General features: G+C 32.2%; 1 protein-coding gene across 2 annotated transcripts in view; it reads right to left on the bottom strand.

Annotated features, from left to right (window-relative positions):
- Positions 1-20,642, bottom strand: part of LOC124360396 (histone-lysine N-methyltransferase trithorax) — a 73,579-nt gene that overhangs the window by 26,769 nt on the left and 26,168 nt on the right. Inside the window, exons 8-15 of one of the 2 annotated variants that reach the window (XM_046813998.1) lie at positions 19,966-20,056; positions 17,907-18,033; positions 15,848-15,889; positions 8,520-8,729; positions 8,078-8,323; positions 6,084-6,251; positions 4,470-4,582; positions 1,618-1,762 (exon numbers count right to left, since the gene is read on the bottom strand). In XM_046813998.1, coding sequence (XP_046669954.1) covers positions 1,618-1,762; positions 4,470-4,582; positions 6,084-6,251; positions 8,078-8,323; positions 8,520-8,729; positions 15,848-15,889; positions 17,907-18,033; positions 19,966-20,056 — 1,142 coding nt within the window. The remainder of the gene's footprint in view (positions 1-1,617; positions 1,763-4,469; positions 4,583-6,083; positions 6,252-8,077; positions 8,324-8,519; positions 8,730-15,847; positions 15,890-17,906; positions 18,034-19,965; positions 20,057-20,642) is intronic. The other variant, XM_046813999.1, reaches the window with a different exon arrangement.

The following is a 20,642-nucleotide window of genomic DNA, read 5'->3' as shown; positions in this document are numbered from 1 at the left end:
ATTTTATAGATATGCATTCACATATAAAAAATAAGCAGTTTAGGTCATCAGCATCTTTAGGTTTACTCATGTAAAACTTTTGTAATCAACATTTCCTATGAACAGTTTATCCAATAAAATGAATTAAATAACTTACAAAATATAATCAACTGTCAAGAATATTGATGCATACAAACAAAATTCTCTATTTCTTTCATTTTTGTGATAAACTAACATTTTTACCTTCAATATGTTTACTTTTTATTTCCTAAAAAAATGAGTTTTAAAAACTATTTTGGAATAAAACTATTTAAAAATAATAATATTACTTAATGTTTAATTAGACAAAATAAAATGATTTGGTAGATCTTTAATTTGATATACTTAAAATACGTCATATTATATTATTAATTCCACTATGTAGGGCTATTGTTGTAATTAGTATATAAACTACAATCCTAGGTATTGAAGATTTATTAATTGCCATTAAATGGTAATTAATAATTTTAAAAATTAATACATTTTATTAATTGTACAAGATATGTGTTTTGGCATTATGCCATTTTCAGAGTGTACAAAATAACCAAAAACAAAACTAATATTTAGAAATAGAACATTAAAATGTATGTTAAATTTATATTTAGTGATATAAGTTTTAAGTTTTATAAGTTTATTTCAATTCATTTTTTATTGGGTTTATCCTGATTTTAGATTTACATTCATAATGTTTTTGGGATTTTATTATATTTTTTTATGAGTAACTTTTTTTTTAATTTTTCTACTTTCCTTTCACTTTCTAGAATTGCCTTGTTCTTTTCACATTGTTATAATTATGGATAGTTTCTAATAAAAGTTTAGTGAAATTTGATTTTGCTATAGACCTTTTACAAATGCTATCAACCTTAGCCATCATTGGAAACATAAATTAGCAGTATTTCACTCAATGATAAACAGAAATAAATAGACGAATGAAAGAAGAGAATGATAACAATAAAACATTTTGAACAATAATATATCAAACTGTCAAAGCTGGGTACCAACCCCTATATTTTTGAAAATCAATTTTTTTAGCAAGAAAAATCAATATAATAAAACCTTAAAACCTAACTCTTAAAGAAACTCCTGTGCATGTGTCTATCATTAAAGCTTTTTATTAAAATATAAATTGAACTTTAACAAAAATTTAATTTTGTCAATCTCAAAAATGCTAATTGTACACCGGCCAAATTTACTTCAACACTCAGATGCTGTTTGAATGCTCCACATGTAAATATTTATTTTTTTGTTTTATTAGAGATTATTTGTGCACTCTGCATCTGACATAATACTGAAACATGTGCCATGTAAAAATTAATAAATGTCTAACATCAAGGGGTTATAGTTCTTGTAACTCATATTTCCACAGTTCCAATATTAGGGCAGTAGGAGACCTCAGAAAGTTGTTAAGTTTTGTAGGCCTGAGATCTATATACTTACCTTGATATTACGCAAATTATTAATATATTATGTTGTTAATACAATATTCAAGCTAAAAGAGATAAATCTAATTTAAATTCAGCATATATTTTATTAAGTGTGTGTGAATATAACTCTTTTAACTAACTATCACTACTGATTTAATCAAAAGAATAAACATACTGAAGATCTTTTTGTAGGACTCCACTTGAGCAGATCACAGGCTTTTCGATTTTTGCTAAGAGACTTCAAAACAGCTAAAAATCCAGCTTTCATCTCTTTCTCTACTGCTTCCCACCAGAGAGCAGGAGGACTTGTACAACACTTCCTGTAGAAAGAAACAAATTATTACATGATTAGTAAACACATTTGGCATACACATCTTGCGTCTTGTAAGTCCAGTAAATTTACTGGTTAACCCAGCAGGTCTTGTCATGCTAGGTGTTGGACTTGTCACCCTCTCAAGTATCCAGTCCAGTTACTATGGCAAAGTGGATTGAATGTGTCTCACATACTAACTGGTAAGAATAAAGAGATAACATGGCAAAACCAGCTATTGTTATTCCCAGCACTTCCTAATGGGCTTCGGTCGGACAAAAAAAAAATCTAATAGACGCTATGTTAATCATGGTTATTGATATTTTTTTTATCCTTGATTGTTTTACGATATTGTGTTGTTTTAAAAATAACTAGTGAGTAAATGTTTTATCTGCCTTAGAATAACTTTAAAGCGTCATTCTTCTTCTTTTTATATTATCTTTGCTAGGGGTTCCTGTTTTGACTTTTTTTACTTACCCCCAAAATTATCCCATTTGAGGGGAGGGGAGTCAAAAATGTTCATACATAAAAAAACTCGTCAATTGATCATATAAACATCCCCAAAAGTAAATCAATCCACCTCTATTCATAAGAAAGTTAATTGAAGTGGTGGGGTGGGATTTTTAAGACAACCGGTATATGCATAGTAACCAATACATGCAAAATTCCTAATAAAAACATACATAACTGATTTATTTTGACAAATTTGTGGTACCAAGAGTGAAGTAAAAGTACAATGAACAAAAGTATCAAGAATCGTTGATGTGTTGATGCAACCAAACACCAATTGATTTTAGAGATCTAGAATATTATAATCAACCCACATCAATTCATTAGTTATATCTATACACAATTATAGTTATACATAAAAATGAATGCAATCTAGTAATAAATGTGTAAGAACCCATTATATTTACATACAGTTGGAAACTAACAGATTTATAACCTGGAAGTATGATTTCAAACTGGTTCTGTAGAGATGAATATATAGAAAGAAAATTAAATCATCCACAAAAAGCCTTGATTTAATAATAAAATATTTTATAAATATTATATTTGATACAAAAGAATTTTATACGAGGGTTGCACAGAAAGTAACAGACATTTTGATATAAAAGATTAACAAAGCAAAAATGACAATTTTTACATACATTTTGATGGTAAACTCAGCCTTTTTTCTACATAACTACCATTTAAATTAAGATGTTTGTCATAATAAGCTTTTCACTACTCTATCAGCATAGATCTGTTACCTGAGAGTTCAACCACTGGTTTAAGCTGGCATGCAGTTAATGAAATGAAATGAAAAATGTCTTTATTGAATACAAAGAAAAACATTCAATTGGCGAGGTTAGGACTATGCAGTCCTCTCTTACACCTAACGTTAAATTTATTATACTACTAGTGTAAAACAATAGTCACAATATATGCCAATGTGAAATCGTTGTGTAGTGAGCCACGTCTTCATCTTGGAAACACCTGTTAGTTGCTCGGTGCCAAATCCGAACAGCAGATGATTGAAAACTTCCCATCTAAAACCATCCAAGAACTCTTAGTATGATTGGCTGTGTGTGGACGAGCGTTTTGTGAAGAACTAAACTTTTTGCTAAGTTTTTCCCAACGCTTGTTTTGTATAGCACGTCTTCAGTTTCTGAGTATTTGGCAATATCTCTGAGTTGACAGTTTAGCCATGGAAATCAATGAGAATCACTCCCAAAGCACACAGTAACCATGATTTTACTTGTTGACACTTCCTCGGTTTCTTGGGCGAATGCGTGTGTTTACCTTCCTATTGACTGCCATTTTGTTTTACAGTTGACGTACTTTACCCAAGTCTCATTACCAGTTACAATACAATTGATGACTTTGTTTCCTCTTTTGTTGTAATCTTCCTAAAATATCAGTGCTTCATCAAGTCTCTGATGTCTGTGTCCTTCCGTTAGGAATTTTGAAATCCACCTGGCACAAAATTTGTGGTAACCAAGTTTATCAATCATAATTTTATGAACTAAACTCTGTGAAATTTTGGGAGAAATGTTCTGAGAGTTCCGTAATTGTGAAATAACAACTTTCACGGATTCTTTCATTGATTTTCACCACCAATTCATTACTCACAAGACTAAGTTGAGACTGCGATGTTCATCGTAAACACTGGTTCGTCCATTTTAAAAACCAATACACTACTGCCTCACTTGGCTTTCACTTATTATTCCTTGACTGTACACATAAATAGTACACACAAGCTTTAATAAGCTTTCACTTAACATGTTCATCTAATTTTATAAGACAAGTTAGTTATAGCTTCTAGTCTGACTGACTTAAGCAAAGCTTTTGACAATGTGTCCCATAGCAAATCTGGTGATAAATTTCAATTGGTTTGTGATTTTTCGCCAACAAAAACCTTATCATCAGTGCACTTCATAACTGGTGGGATTTTCAATTGCAGCACTCATTTCAACACTCTACTGAATAAAAAGTACGATAGGCACGATGCACAATCTACCACGGCTAGTTGCAAACTGAATGCAGTAACACTCAGATGCCAAGATGGGGGGTGCTAATCCTGCCCATTGCCACACCATGTAAAAACATCTATTACTTTCTGGACAGCATTCACATATGTTGGAGGTAAATCAAGTGAGAAAATGGTTATGAGTGCTAACTATAATATTACAAATATTTTCCATTAATGTAGTAACTAATAAAAGACTACTTACCGACACACAAACTCAACACTGTCAGGCAATACACTAAGGATTTGATATTTCTCATTTGACAATCCTTCACACTTTGCATGGACCCAACATTTGCAGCGTTCACACTCCATCATCTAAACAGTTATATCATATTTTTAAGCAAACATTAAAAGAAATTGGTACATATATAATATACCAAATTTCTTTATGAAATGTTTAACAAAACATTATATTAGAAAATATGTACAATTTGACTTTAAGAAGAGTCAGTCAATATGTAACCTGTGATTGAATCATGATAAAATAAGAAATATAATTTGTGTATGTATTATGGGACACAAAATAAAGCTTTAGCATGGGTCCAAATGAACTATAGTAGCTGATAAAAACAATGCTTTACACTGGTTTCAGTCAATCTTAAAAACTAGAAAACAGTATATACATTACATATCTTAATAACTTTAATCAAATAGTGACTAAAATTTCTTCACTTAACACTTTTGACACCCGCTGGCATACCTCTCCTGGCCCATGTATTAAATAGTAGTTTCTGTATTATAATTATATAACTCTTATAATTACATAACAATTATTCTTTGAAAAGGCAATATGATTTGGACGACTTGACAGAACATGTACGTTAAAAAAATCAAGCATATAACCGACTGGTAAACAACAGCATTAAGTTCAGAGAAGATAGAAGAATCTGTGTAGTATTCTACTTTTTTAACATACAGGATGTAAATTGAGTCCTAGGATGGCTTAAGATTATTTTAACCTTAACTAATAGCGCTACAAATATTTACATTTTTGTTAGTGCACATTTTAACATGTACTCAGTGGACTGCTAAACTCATAAGGGAAAGGGTTCACTTGGAGTTAGGGGAAAATGTTTGATGGGAGCATAGGTCAATTAGCATATCAAATTAAAGTTCTTCATTTAGTAGAACACAATGGTACAAACCCGACCTCAAAAGGTTGACCCTAACCAAAACCAGATCTGGAAACAAACTAAGTATACTGTAAAAGATTAACCATGCCCAAACACATATGATGAAATTACTTAGTTTGGTTGGATAAATAAATAAATGGTCAGCTGAGTGTTCAACCTGACAGTCAGATCAGTATGGACGGATTTTCCTCTGACACTCACTTGTGTTGTTTATTAATGAAAGTTAACTTTAATAGCATTATTGCTTTAGTAAGCCCAGCACACAACATAATAGTAAAACAAGTTAAAATAAATAGATAATCAAGTACTATTGTTTGTTAACACTTTTTGCTATCGAGCCTCACAGTAACCAATGATAGCATACACACACACACACACTCTTAATGTAACTTTTAAAGATGTACTACAAGGTTTAGATTTCTTAGATAGAGAAAATTCTCTTCAATAAAAAATATTTTTCCATAAATCATACTTCAAGGATTGCATTTAAAGAGTTCATACTTTTACACAGTTTTTGTATAATGTATACTTAAAAAAATATAAAATGCAGTTTACAAAAAAAAACATTAAAATAAATAAAACAAATGTTATACAATTACAATGAGAAGTACCAGCAAAGGAAAATGACGGCCAGAAAGAACTAGGAAAGTAAGTGGATCAGGATGCAATAAAACAGTACAAACCTTTACCTTAGTGTCGAAGTCATTTTCGTCATAGCACCTCTGACAAAGAGGACAAAAATTGCCCTTTTGTCTCAGTTTGAAACAAACACGACATAGAGGCAAGTTTCCCACAAACTTGTATACGTCCGACTGATTGCAACTTCTACAACAAAGGCATGACTGGCATACCTGCAACCATGGCACATATCAATCAATACTACTTTATTCAAATATATGACTGGAATCAGAATATGAAAACTATATGCTTAATAATAAAAACTAGATTTAACTACAGTATAAACATAAAATTAATGTATTATTTAAAGATATTCTTTAAAACTGTACATTTTTTAAATTGAGAAATCCGTTTAATTATTTACTATATAGTTTTAAACACATTTAATTTTTTATTATATTTGGGAGAAATGTATGATATTATATTTCACACAATATTGAGCTATATTTTAAAATTCATTTTTATGATTGCTATTTTTTAAATTGCAATTGTCATTCCTAAGAGTTTAGCATTCATTACATTTATGAATATTAAGCTGTTTTGGTAAAGTTGTTTCATCTATTCTCATTTAAAATTATTTTATAAATATATAACTATTACTGTCATTATACCCAAGTTACAAAAAGTAAGAATATCACAGGATAAAAGTAGACAAATTGGGTACAATCAAATGAGATTATATCATGTAACATGACAAGTATGATGAAGTTACTTTGTTGGATTGGTTGATAAGACTAAACTAATAATGCTGCTGTCCTGCTTCAAAATATTTAAAGAATTATCCCGAACAGTTAAGAAATGCAACACGTAATGTTCTTTAGTATCCCTGGGATAAGTGACAACATTGTGGAAAACCACCATCCCTGTTCTTTATCTTATCTCACCTTTTTACGATGAAATACACATGACAAAACCTGAGATTATCCAGTAAGGTATCATAAAATTCTAAATGTTCCTAAGCATCTCTTGAACATGTAACAAATATAAAGAAAACATCATCTCTGCACTCGGTTATTCCACTGGTTCACGATTTGCATAATAGTTCATTTTTTAATGGAGCTTTTCAGAACCATACCATTACATTGAATAATTTCCCATTATTTCTTGGTTATCGTGAAATTTAGTAGAGATCTCCATGTTTGTCCTCCATTCTATATCACTGCTTCAAAATGTATTAATGCCTTCAAAAGGGTGATCACTTGGAACCAGAACATAAACAGCAAAATGTTATCTAGCATTTCTAAGGTAAGTTATATTGAACTTAGAAAGATACCACTATCTCTGTACTCTATCATCTTAGGCTTCAGCATTAGTCAGTAATTAGGATACATAACATATGTGAACAAGGATATTAACAAAAAATAAAAAGTAAAGTATAGTAGAGATTGCAACCTTCAAAATGTTATTGTTCCTTGCATAAATGATAACCAACAATACAGTGCTGGAAATCAGTACATAGATCCATCTCTAAAACACAAACTTGATTGATAACTTTATTAATTTAAATTGTTGCTGGTCTTCCAGAACAAGGTTCTCTGTCCATTAAAGTGCAGTCATCATTAAACTTCTATCACACTTTTATTCATGTCACATTTAAAGCATCTCCTCAAAAGACATGTTGAACTTTTTCAATCTAAATTCCATTGCTTACCTCTCACCAGTAATTTTATTGCGTTATTAAAAAATAAGGCCAAATACTTTTTGAATACACCTTGTAGATTCTGATGATCTTGTGATATTGATATTTAATATTCACACGATGAAACTGAGTTCTCTGTTACAGTTTTATAAATGAATTCCTCTTTGACTGCCTACTCAACACACAAAACTTTTTAACCTGATGATTAGATTTATTTACCGCGTCCACTCATTAACACAGTATCCCACAATTAAGCAATTAAAATCAAAATTGTCCCAACTGTAATTGAAAATTATAATTTAAAACAATTAAAAATCACAGTATCCACATTGTCTAGTTATAAAAAAAATTGTTACGTACCCAGGGCCGGTCAGCTGAGTGTAGACCACTGGCTATCCTGTCGGCTGTCAGACACTCGGTGTGATAGGACTTGCGACACTTTTGGCAGGCCACTTGGGTACCACCTCCTGCTCCACATGTGTGACAGAGAGTGCAGCGAGCACAAACCCAGTCTACCAGCCACCAGTCCGCCCCACTGCCCCCACTACCACCTCCCTCCACACAGTAGTAGTGGTAAGGCTCACAGCAACACGCACAGTGAATCAACTGTCACAATAAAACAAGATAATCTTTACTCTGTCTACAGCAGTACATAGCACCAACAAAGAAGTCATAAGGCTAATAAAACGTAAAGTACTGATAAGTAATTCTAAAGTTCTTATTTAAAAAAAACCTCATGTGGCTGGTTATAATTTTTCTATTATTATTTAGGATAAGAATTCACTATTGAGGTTCAACTTACCTTGTCTAAGCCGGCACTTCCACATAAAAAACACACAGCTTTAGTGTTAAATGTGTCACCAATGCCAATGAGAGCAAAACCAGTTTTGCAAACCTCTTCTGGATCATAACTCTCCCAAAAATCAATGGCAATTAGAGCAACATCATCTTCATTGGTTTTACCATTTATTATCTCATAATGTTGACGGGTAAGGTCTTGAAGTGTCCTTGCCTAAAGATATATGAGATACTTTATTAGCAATATACAGTATAAAAATATTAAATGCACAATATACAAGGGTTATCAAGAAAGTAACTACCGATAATTTATACGAGGTTATATAATTTAAATTGAATGTTATTTATTTTTGTAATAATAAGATAGTAGAAAACATGTCTAGTTGTAAATTTGTTTTATTCAATATTGACATTGATAACACAACTCAATATTGTTATATATATCAATAAAACTTTTGTAATTGTTATTGTTGTTATTCATAGCATGGGAAATATTAGAGGTAGCATCGCTATGTTGACATTAGTGTGTGCAGTGGTTCAGTACACTTCTAACTGTACAAGGTGGAGCACTGTACGTTCATGCGTTGTCTTGTTATAACCTCATAACATGTGTGCCGTAATAGAAAATCCCACCAAGTTTGAAGTGTACAGTGTTATAAGATTTATTTGGGTGAAAAATCACACAGCAGCTGAGATTCAACATGAATTGTGTGCGGTTTATGGCCAAAACATTATGACAGAAAGTGTAGTCCAGCAGTAGGTGCAACTTTAAATAAAATGGAAGAACAAACATTCACAATATAGAAAGGAGTGGTAGTCCTTCTCTTGTTAGTGACAATCTACAGAACAAAGTGAATCAAAAAGTTCGAGACAACCATCATTTCACAATTTCGGAACATTCGATCATGTTACTGGAATTTCTAGGAATTTACACAAATTAATGACAGACAAATTAGGCTACCACAAGTTGGTCAAGTTAAAATGCAATGTTTTTGATCATCCACCCTATGCCAGGAATTGGCACCTGGTGACTTTCACCTGTTTTGAAAATGAAGCGGTGGCATACATCTCAGAGGTTCACCGATGAAGAAAAGCTTCAAAAGGCTGTGACAGATTGAGTACATTCACAGGTGACAGATTTTAATGCAGAGGGTATTCCAAAGACCCATATATGACAAGTGCTTGAATTTGTTTGGCAACTATGTAGGAGATATAAAAGTTATAATTTTGAGATTTTTGTATCTTCTCTGGTGTACTTTTTATTTCAAAGTGGAGAGTAATTTCTGGAGGAGTAATCCTTGTATGCTATGCAATTTATTCATAAAACTATCGATATAATTTTTGCCTTTAATGTCTTGATGCAATTATTCCAAAATAATGGATTTCTTTTAGAACATGTTTACTTGGCACCTTCACATTAAATAATACATATTTTTTATGTCTTTAGCCTGTGTAATTTTAAATTAATTCTTTATTTCCAACCTGATCTTAGATGTTGTATTAAATAACAACAATGGAATTTTTGGCAATTGTGAACATTGGTTTTACTATAAGCAATAAGAAAACTAGTATTTTAAGTTATACATAAAAATCACAAAATACAGGATGTTTCTGGACCTTCCCAGAACATTTTAGATAATAGAGTATTTTTATTCTTCACTAAAATGTCATTAATAAAACAAAGCTAGGATTTCAAATCTCTTCAGGTGAGTGGTAATATACTATTCAATAAATTCATTTTTACAGATTGATTTGGATGCCTAAGCCTCTGAAATAAAACATTGACATATGCAGAACAATGAGTATAGAAAGAAAAAGCCAGTAAACAACATCTGAAACAACAATTAGGATGATAAATTTGTAGCAATTAAGACTTTGAAATGGAAATGTCTGTAGGTTTCATAATCTTATTTGTGACAATAACTTCATTTGTCTACTCTTTCAGTTTGAGTAGGAGTACTGAGGCAGACTTCTTTTGTACAGTGTTGCAGGTTCACCATGTAAAGTGCAACCTCGTTAAGTCAGATCCCTTCAGGAAAATCCCACTTCAGGAAAATTTAAAATTAGCTTTTCGTTGTCTACCTAGACTGAGAATGTGGGATTAAAGTTTATGTATAAGTAGACTGTTAATAAAACTCAATGTGTCAGCCTGACGCATAACAACGTGGGGGGGAGAGGGGAATAGCTTACCTGCTCAGTTCAGGCTGCCACTCGCTACAGTGTATCGCTGATTCATTTCACTGAAATATCACGTCAGTTCAGTTTGTGTGTGTTCATTTATAATGCCAGTAGCTTTTCTTTTCTCTTTTGTGCATGTACAGTTATTGTGTAGTGCATTTCTGTGTTTTTAAACAAAGGCAGTAAAACTCAAAAGTATTGTTGTAACAATGGAAAAATGGCTCAAAGCTTTGGGACAAACGGATAAAGGTGAACCATTAAAATTAAGCTGATTAAAGACTTGGAACTTAAATGGTCTTAGACTGGAAGAAAAATAGAAAAACATAAAAGAGTGTTGTTTTAAATTATGTCTAAAGACAATTTGGATAAACGATGCAAAACAAAGAAAGCTAAAAATGAGTCGCTGATGAAGCATTGTTTATTTGGTGTAGAAAGGGAATGGAGTTTACCATTGTCAAGTCCCATTGTACAGCAAAAAGCTCTTAGTTGGAATAAGCATTTGCCAGATGGTGATCCAAATTGTACTACCAGTCAAGGCTGGCTCTATAGGTGGGAAAAAACCCCATGGTATTCACCTACTTACTGTAAATGGCAAAAGCTTTTCTGGCAATGTTGAAGAAAAAGTTTGAAGATTTAGTATAAAAAGAGAATTTATCAGCAGATCAAATTTATATTCATTCTATCATATGTTACCAAGCAAAACACTGGCTATGAAAATTGATGACTCAGCAAAAGGCTTCAAAAAAAGTAAAGTTCGTCTTACCATAATGGCTTGTAGCACTGTGTCAGACAACCAAAAATGTCTGCTACTTTTAATAGGAAAATGAAAAAAACCCCAGAGCACTAAAAAATGTAAATCATGAGTCATTAAAAGTAATGTATAAATCCTGAAAGAGTACGTTGATGGACAGCGTGACTTTTAAAAACAGGTTCTTTGAGTATTTTGTTTTCGAGGTCACGAAATATTTAAAGGAGCATGGCTTGCCTCTCTAAGCTGTCCTGCTTATTGACAATGCTCCTACACACCCAGCTGTTGAATCACTTGTCAAAGGGCACATCACAGTTAAATATTTCCCGCCTAATGTAACAGCAGTGACCAAGACGTTTTAGAAACCATCAAGTGTGTTTAAAGGCAACATGTTAGGCCATGTTAAACTAATTGAAGGGAAAGAACAGAGTGTAGTGGACATTCTAAAATCAAATAATGTCTAAACAGTTTTGTACATGGTCAACCAAGTCATGGGAACTCGTTCGCAGAAGCTTGTTCATAAAGTTATGGAAGAAGCTATGCCTAATGTGTGTGACTTGCCAAAGAGCCAGACTGAAGCCATGGGGAGAAAAACTGACAACTATGTGCAGCCTCAGGAGGTATTAGGGAGGTTTAAAAACGTCGATGGATGCCCTGATGTTGACATTAATGATATTGAAAGTTGGTTGGAAGCTGGCGACAACGGAGGCTACGATAATCTCACTGATGACAAAATTACATGTATTCTGATAATGATGCCAATAAGATGGAGAAAGAAAACATCTCAGTTATAACCCATGCAGAAGCCGCATCTCATTTGGGCTAGTTAATAGTTTATTTCAAGCAAAAAGAAGAGACAACACCGGCCGAGCTTCTCATGTTGAAAAGAATACATGACCGCAAGGCAAGGAAACGACATTCAGAGCTTGTCATAACTCAAATTAACAAAGTCCTTTCAGAAAAATTAAACTATATGCACTGTATTAAACTTTATCGTGATGTGTATTTTAAGTGTTTTTCTGCAATAAAAATCATTGTATTGTTAGTACATGTTGTTCCTTAGTTTTTCAACATTCTCTGTTTTACTGAATTTTCGTTATGTCGGATCAACCATGGTCCCGGCTAGCTTAATTTACGAGGATGCACTGTACAAGCAGAAAATATGGATTCAAAAGTGTAGATTATATTTTTCATTACCGTTCTATGTCCTTAAATTGAATAAATTGTGATTAATATAGTGTAAGTGGTTATTCATACTCAGCTGTTTTAAGATCTTTTTCGTTAAGGTGTTGGGGTATAAAGAAACACACTTGAAAATTAAAATTGAATTGAATTGTTAATTAAACAGCTGTATAAAGTTATAGGAAGTTTTTATATTAATAGACGGACAAATGTTCACCAAATAGAGTATGTACAAAGAATGCCAAGGCGATTTCACCATTTTTGACAGCTTAGTTTGGACATATATAGGCTAACTTACCTGTATAAGCCCTACAGCACTAAATGAGTATATTAGGCCTATTACACATCTAATTATAAAAACACACGAAAATGTAAACATTTACCTTATAAAAGGTATATCTTAACATGCATTTTTTTCAAAACTTTGTAAAATTTAAAATGTTGTATAAATATCAAATATGTTTATTTGACAAATATCAGAAATATTTGTAATCATCATTTTTATGGAAGCCTTACATTAAAAACACACAACTTATTTACAATACATAGCCTACAATTATAAAAAGATTGTATTAATGAGCACTTGTCAACAATGGAAAGCATAAGCACTATAAAGTAGAACTAATAGAACAACTAGCAGCCCAATAGAGATAGAAAGCTCTTATAGTACCAAAATGTTAAGAAATTTATGCCTTCAATAAAAAAATGTAAGTCTTTAAAAATCTTAAAATATTTGACGAAAAGCAAGTATGGACAAAAACGTTATGGAGGAATTTACGTTTTCTAACATTTAAAGATTTGTCAAAACACCATAGATATATGGTGACAAATTTATATCCGTCATATACATTTACTATTTAGGTAGTTTTTGGAAAAAAAGAACTTATCTTAACTATGTAAACACACACAAAATTAATAACTTTAAAATTAAAAAAGATTGGATTAATACATTTTAGGTTATTTGAGTACCTTTTGGGTGCTCTATCTCTGGACTTTTGCTTGGCGCTAATTTTTGGGACACACTGTGCAATTTTTTATACAAGTGTACCAAATAAAAAAAGAAAAATTATAATACAAAGTTATTCTTTTAATAATAAACATGCAAATATATATATACAATCAATAATAAAGACAATATTAGAAACTGAAGTAACCAAATATTAAAATTACCATTACGGATTTGTTTAGATGTCTATAAATATGTAATATGAACTAAAAAAGCTCTGCAAAAGTGTTGTTCACAACTATTTACACTATGTACAATATATCAGTGCCAATATTATTACTTTTTTTGTTTGACGTCTGTTTATAAATAAATTATATTCAATGCAAACAAAATTGAGGATACCAAAATGTTAATTAGTTACCATGCAAAATGGGAAGAACATTACTTCTAACCTGTTTAATATGTAAATGATAGAAATCTGATTCCTCACTTAACATTTAATTCACATAAGAAACATGAACACAGTATAAATTTGAGTTTAAATTGAAACTTTTTAAAAGATTTAGTGAATTTGGATACACAACAGCCAAATAATATGAAGCAGAATCGAAATAATCCTCGAATTGTAACCTATATTCAAGTATAAGTTCCCTAAAGGGGAAATTCATCTTCCTGTGGTTAGCAAAATTGCTGGTGAAAGCAGCTAAACATCTGCTGCTTCCTATCATTATTGCACATATTTCTGGTCAAAAAATTGTGTTTACTGAACGTTCTGTTTGGAAATTTTGTTTTTAGAGCAGCATGCTAAGATTCATTTTTTTAGTTTGGACATTTTTAGTCACCATTAAAGCCTCTTAACATGCTGAATACAGCATATGAAGAGGATAAATAATTGGCAGTAACATGTGACATTTAAGCATTATTTTTTGTGAAGGTGCAAAACATCAAAGACCTTGAGTGAATGGACTTAGTGCCAACTGTCTTCAGCAAGTGGGACTCTGGTCGGGCTGCAGCAGTGGGCACTGTAGAATTAGCATCCTGATTTAGGAGGATGCTCTGCACATGATCTCTGATCAGATGCCACAAAAATTTCCTTTCACAAACCCTTTAGGATTATGATACCTCCTTGGGACGATTGGTCGGAGGGAAGGAAACCTCTTCCACCAGCGGAGCTTGAATGGTTTATAGACAAGGCTTTAAAAACAAAAAGCGGCACAGGTGCTGGAATTGTGGTAGTGAGACCATGCAGGGAGCTGGTGGTCCCTATGGGTTCGTATCCTGCAGTTTTTCAGGCGGAGGTCACAGCCATTATGGAGTGTGCTTGTGAGAATCTTCGTCTGCGATATAGGAGTAAGACAGTTATGACAGGCTCTCAACCGTTCTGCAGTATTCCCAGGTGTGAATCCTTTGGAGCTGTCTCGAAATGGGTTCGCGCTGAACATGAGAGAAGGTGGAGGTTGCATCCGGGCATGAGAATGAGCAGAATGGTACTACAGCCGCCTTCCACCAGGGTGGCGTCTGACCTCTCACTAAGTATATCAATGTCTTATTGGGTTATAGGTCTGATCACGGGTCATGGTCACCTGAGGAAGCATCTCTACAGAGTCTGCATTCTTCAGGAGAATCCGCTTTGTAGAATGTGTGATGAGCAGGATGAAACTGCCGAACACTTGCTCTTTGATTGCCCTTCAATAGCAAGTTGCGGTATGCCATTGTAGATTGGACAAGGGTAGTGAATTTCCCCTGGAGGACCTAATAGGTTGTTTTCAGCAGTTTATTGAACTGCTGAAATCATAGACTGGTAGGCCTAATGGTGTGCTTCCGGGGTGTGCAAAAGGTCCTTGAGACTTAAGTGCATAGCAGTAGGCCGCCCCATAAAAGAAGAAGAGTGGACACAAATGACAATGTTAATAATTTTTTTAGAAATTGTGCACATGGACAATTGAGAAACTAATCAATGTTGAAATAAATTAACTATAAATTTCTGATATGTAGTACAAATGATTAATTATTTAAATTTTGAATTTTATACGGAATTATTCACTGCCTTCTTTGTAATGATTTTGAACATGTATAACCTTGTTAAGGAAGGTACAACAGAATTTTTTCCAGTATTGCTGTCTACTAGTGGAAATAAAATTTCCCCTCAGAGAATCTGTGCTTGAATAATGGTAACAATTCCAGAAACATTTTGACTTAAGCTGTAAAATAACTACATTATTGATATGCACATCATATTAACAAATATTTTAAAACATTTCCATTAAAACAGACATACCCTTCCATCTAGAAGACTGATGTCGGTTGATTCATCTGAGATCTGAAAAAATAATTAATTCATTTTCAGAAATGATTGACAGAACTGAAGAGTTCTATATTAAAATTTAAATATTGCTACTAAGAAAACTAAAAAAAAAAATACAAAATTGGAATTTAGGCAAAAATTAAATGAAGATAGGATGAAGTATTTTGAGAAAACATTATGAAATCATCAAATGTCCAGAACAACGTCAGTAATATTATTTATTAACTCCGAGATAGGGATGAACAAAAATTAAAGTTCAATAACATAGTTTTAAATTAATATAAATACAGTAACTGATTCCTAAGATAACTCAGAAAAATTTAACATACATTTTGTAAATTCTGTAAAAGATTTAGTTAGATTAATTGTCCTATAGATAGTAATGTTTGTGAATATAAGTTAATTAATATAATAGTGTGATTAGTTCAGTTATAAAGGATTTGGATACAGTTTTAAGTCGTCTAATAAATTGATCATTTATGACTGGTTAATCTTCATACCAATTGAAAATATAAAAAAAATAATGCAATTCATAAAAAAGATGACAGTAAAAACGTCTCTAATCACTGATCGGTAGCCTTTTTGATATAATTTTCAAAGATATTTGAGAAAAATGTCTAACTTCATATTTAGAACAATATAATTTATTTCATGATATGCAACATGGCTATAGGACTGGAAGGCCGGTAATATTAGCAGTGTTGTCTCATTTGCAGAATCTTCTAATGAGTCAGTAGATAAGGGAGAATAGAATAACTGGTATATTTATGGATTTATCAAAAGCCAAAAGGTAGTGTGAAAGATTATGTATTAATACAAAAGTAAAAAAATTTTGGATTGTTAAAAAAGTTTATAAGTTGGTTTGAATCATATCTATCTGAAAGACAACTAACTATGTAAAGCAAACCTTGGAACACCCTATAATAAAGTTATAAAATATTCTTCAAGCCTGCAATCAGTAAAGTTTGGTATACCAAAAGTGTCAATATTACACCCTATACTTTTCTTATGCTATTTAAAACATGTAGACAGTATATTAACACACAAACCAAGTATCCAAATTTACCTTTATGCAGACGATTAGAATTTAAAAATATCTAAAACTCCAGAGGAGACAGAAATAAGAGCTTTCATAGAATTAGAAAATATCAATAACCATTTAAAAACCCATAATTCCATATGAAACAAAAATCTAGCTTCATACAATTAAAAACAAAATAAAATAAAAGTTTGTCAAACTCTGCAATAATGTTTTAATTCACAAGTTAGTAAAAGAAATAAAGATAAGTTTTCTTGGCCTTGCAACAGACCAAAATTTTAGTTGTGATTTACATATAAACATATTTAACATACATTAACTCTGAAATATATGTGTTAAAGAAAATGATCTTTTACTGTGGATTGGATAGGTTACAAAATGTTTATTTTGCCTACATACATTCTCACATATCATTTGGTACTTGTCTTTTTGGTGCTACAAATAAAAATTAATATGGATAACATTACAGAAGATAAGAGCCATAAGAATCACGCTTAAATTAAATTTTGACGAAACTGTCAAAACATTTTTTTTTCTTTTTAGATAAAGTGAATTGGCAACCCTGCTTCCCAGTGACTCTGCAACCCACAGTGAACAGACAACCAGAATACTTCTTACTGGTTGAAAAAAATTGCTGTGCAATTGAAAATTTCAAACTATGTGAAAGTTTATTTCTATGTGTTCTTTTAATAATCTGTGGACTTATTGAGAGTTATTTCCAATTGTTTTGTATACGTAATTAAAAAAAAAAAAACATAAATCTTAACTTCTATGTCACAATACAGAAGAAAAGACAGATTTAAGCAATGTTTCTTTTTTTTTATATTTTAACTAGTTTGTAAGTTATGATTTTTCAGACACAAAAACAGCCAGCAATTTCTGGATAACTACATATTTCAGTGCTCTAAGTTCAATAAATAAATTATTATTGTGATTTAAAAAAGAGATTATAATATGTTAAAAAATTATAATAGATATTTGATAACCACATACCGTCGTTTTGGATAGTAAGGATTTGTTCTTTCCTGACTGGTTGGATTCATGTTCATTATCACCAGCTTGTTTCATTCTGACACCTTGCTCTGCGTTCTTCAGGTTTGAATACCCTGAATATTCTTCTCTGAAACAGCAATCACAATATTATTTTTATTAGAACTGAGTTAGAAATAGTGTTTGGAACTGTGGTAAAACATTCATGGATTCTGCACCAATACAATGCACTAGCCCATAGTGCCTTATCTGTTCAGTAGATAAGAATATCTCAGTGTTGAAAACATCCAGCCTATTCTCCTAATTTAGCACCATTTGATTTTTGGCTGTTCCCCAAGATCTAAAGCCGGGGGGAAATTCATTTCCAAACCGTTGAAACAGAATGAGACAGAAGTTAAGACAACCAGTGGAAAATAAGAATACAGCAGTGTATGGAGAAGAGCCGTGTTGAAGGGGATAAATAGGAGGCAACGTAAAACTTCACCAATTTCACTTTTTACAAAAGATCTCAATTTCAAATAGCCCCGTATTGGTTTAGGCTAAGTTCTGTACTACACAATTGTGCTTCATATAACAAGAATTACATCCACTGCACATATAGGAGACAGAAGCTGTAAACTCTACCTGTACACTATTTTTTGTTTCCTCTCTACCCTTTTCGATACAATACATATTTTATTGTTTTAAATAAGTGGTTCATATGTGTAATGAATTGTAGTAATGTAGTAGGCTAAAGTACCTTTGTAACTCAATTATATTTTACAATAATGATAATTATGGTAAAACAGTGCACGCCCTGAATGCCTCCCAGTTGGCTGTCATTTTATAAGCTTGCCGCTCTTGTTTAATCTTTTTAACTAACATATCTGGATAGCAACTCCAGACTACACACAGGTGCATAATGGAGTGGGTAGTGCTAAACTATCTATCTTAAATTACTGACATACTCGTGTCATAAATAAGTAGGAATCTATTGTGACAATTACAATGTTACAAGGGGTGTAAAGTTGTGTCTATAAATATGAAATAATACTTGTATATAACTGGTGTATGTAAATATACATAATCTCAACAATGCAACATTAATCATTAGTTCATCACCTTGGTTTCCTACTTTTATACTTGACCCTCAACTGCTAGTCATTTTTCCTAACATGCTAGTTATGGTTTAAATGGTTTTAAACTCTTAAAAAGCTACTATTATGATTAGAATTTAAAAAACATACAAATGGAAATGTCTTGCACAACATAAAATAATTTGTGGTTTTTTTTCAGTAAAAACAAAAATACAAATTGGATGTCTTGTGTCTGGGACATTTATACAAGAATACACTGATCCACCCAAACCAACCACCGTTAATTTAAGGTTCATCATGCCAGATTTACCACAGACCAGTGACATAAGACCACACCGGACCACAAAAATCCCTAATGTAAGGCATGGGAATCAACCCCGCAACTCCTGCGTCCATGAGCAATACCTTGGACCACACAGCCATCCTGATTTGATGTTGGGTGTGCAGATAGCTCACTTACAATTTCTCTCCAGTAGAACACACTCATGTATAGTTTTGGCAGTGCTCTAATGCATCATGATCGTCACTCTTAGTGCTTATAGAGTTAAATCAACACACTAAAATGCTAGGCAATTTGCAATAGAAAAGCTATAGTTTTAAATCCACAGTCAAGTGTGAAGGGCGAGAGGTAGGCAAGCAGAACTGTATACTAGCAGATGTGGAACCAACTTACTCTATTGCTACTTCGCTTGCCACTCCACAATACCATTCAATTTTTAATTGGAGATCAGAACCCTAGTAATCTTGTGACAGCCACTAGTTGTGCAGGGATACAATTTGGATTTTTCCTCAAATCCCTCTCAAAGATTATCTATCTGTCTAAATTACAGTGCAATAGATTCTGGAGCTCTACGGAAAAACGAATCAAACCCAGTAATTTAGGTCAAAATGTAAATTAATAAACTTTACAATAGTAAACTAAAACTATGTTGTTCCCTGCTGATTCAATATGTTACAAAATATTATAAACTCATTTCTCAAATTACCTATTAATTCCTGATCGAGATGAAGATAACAAATTTTCACAATCCAAATCCTTTCCTGAAGAGCAAGATTTCTGTTTCGATGGTGATGTATCTAAAACAAATTATAACATTTAAGATTTTACAACTAAAAATATGAACAGTTAGTCATAGGAATTTCTGATCAGTTTTAATTTTGTATAGCTTCCACACAGCCACACAGCACAATAAATATAAATTACACACGCACGCACGCCACACACACACACACACACACAACACACACACACATTCAGCTAATCTATATCTATACATTGTTGCAAAGAAACCATGATGACTAGCAGCGTTGACCATCTGACATTGAAAGACAATTCAAACTAAACTACTCTAAAACTGGGAAAAGAATGTTGATGGCTAGCAGTGAGTCATCTATATACAAAAATTAAGAAGGGAAATTTCCCCTCCAGTCTGGAAAAGGTAAGTCTGCTTTTCTTCCCTAAAAAAAGCTCTCAGGTTTACCTTTACTATTATAGCCTTTTAGGTCAACATTTTAATATCACAGTTATGATTAATAAGAAAGTTGAATAAAATAAAATGAACAGTTTTACACCATATCAATCTATATTATAATTTCTATGTATTGATGAGTATTGTAGCACACAATGAATATTTGTATGCTACAAATTTGTAAACTATCATAA

The sequence above is a fragment of the Homalodisca vitripennis genome, chromosome 4, assembly GCF_021130785.1.
Source record: "Homalodisca vitripennis isolate AUS2020 chromosome 4, UT_GWSS_2.1, whole genome shotgun sequence".
Classification (NCBI taxonomy): Eukaryota; Metazoa; Arthropoda; class Insecta; order Hemiptera; family Cicadellidae; genus Homalodisca; species Homalodisca vitripennis.
This window is presented reverse-complemented; position numbering and strand designations above follow the sequence as displayed.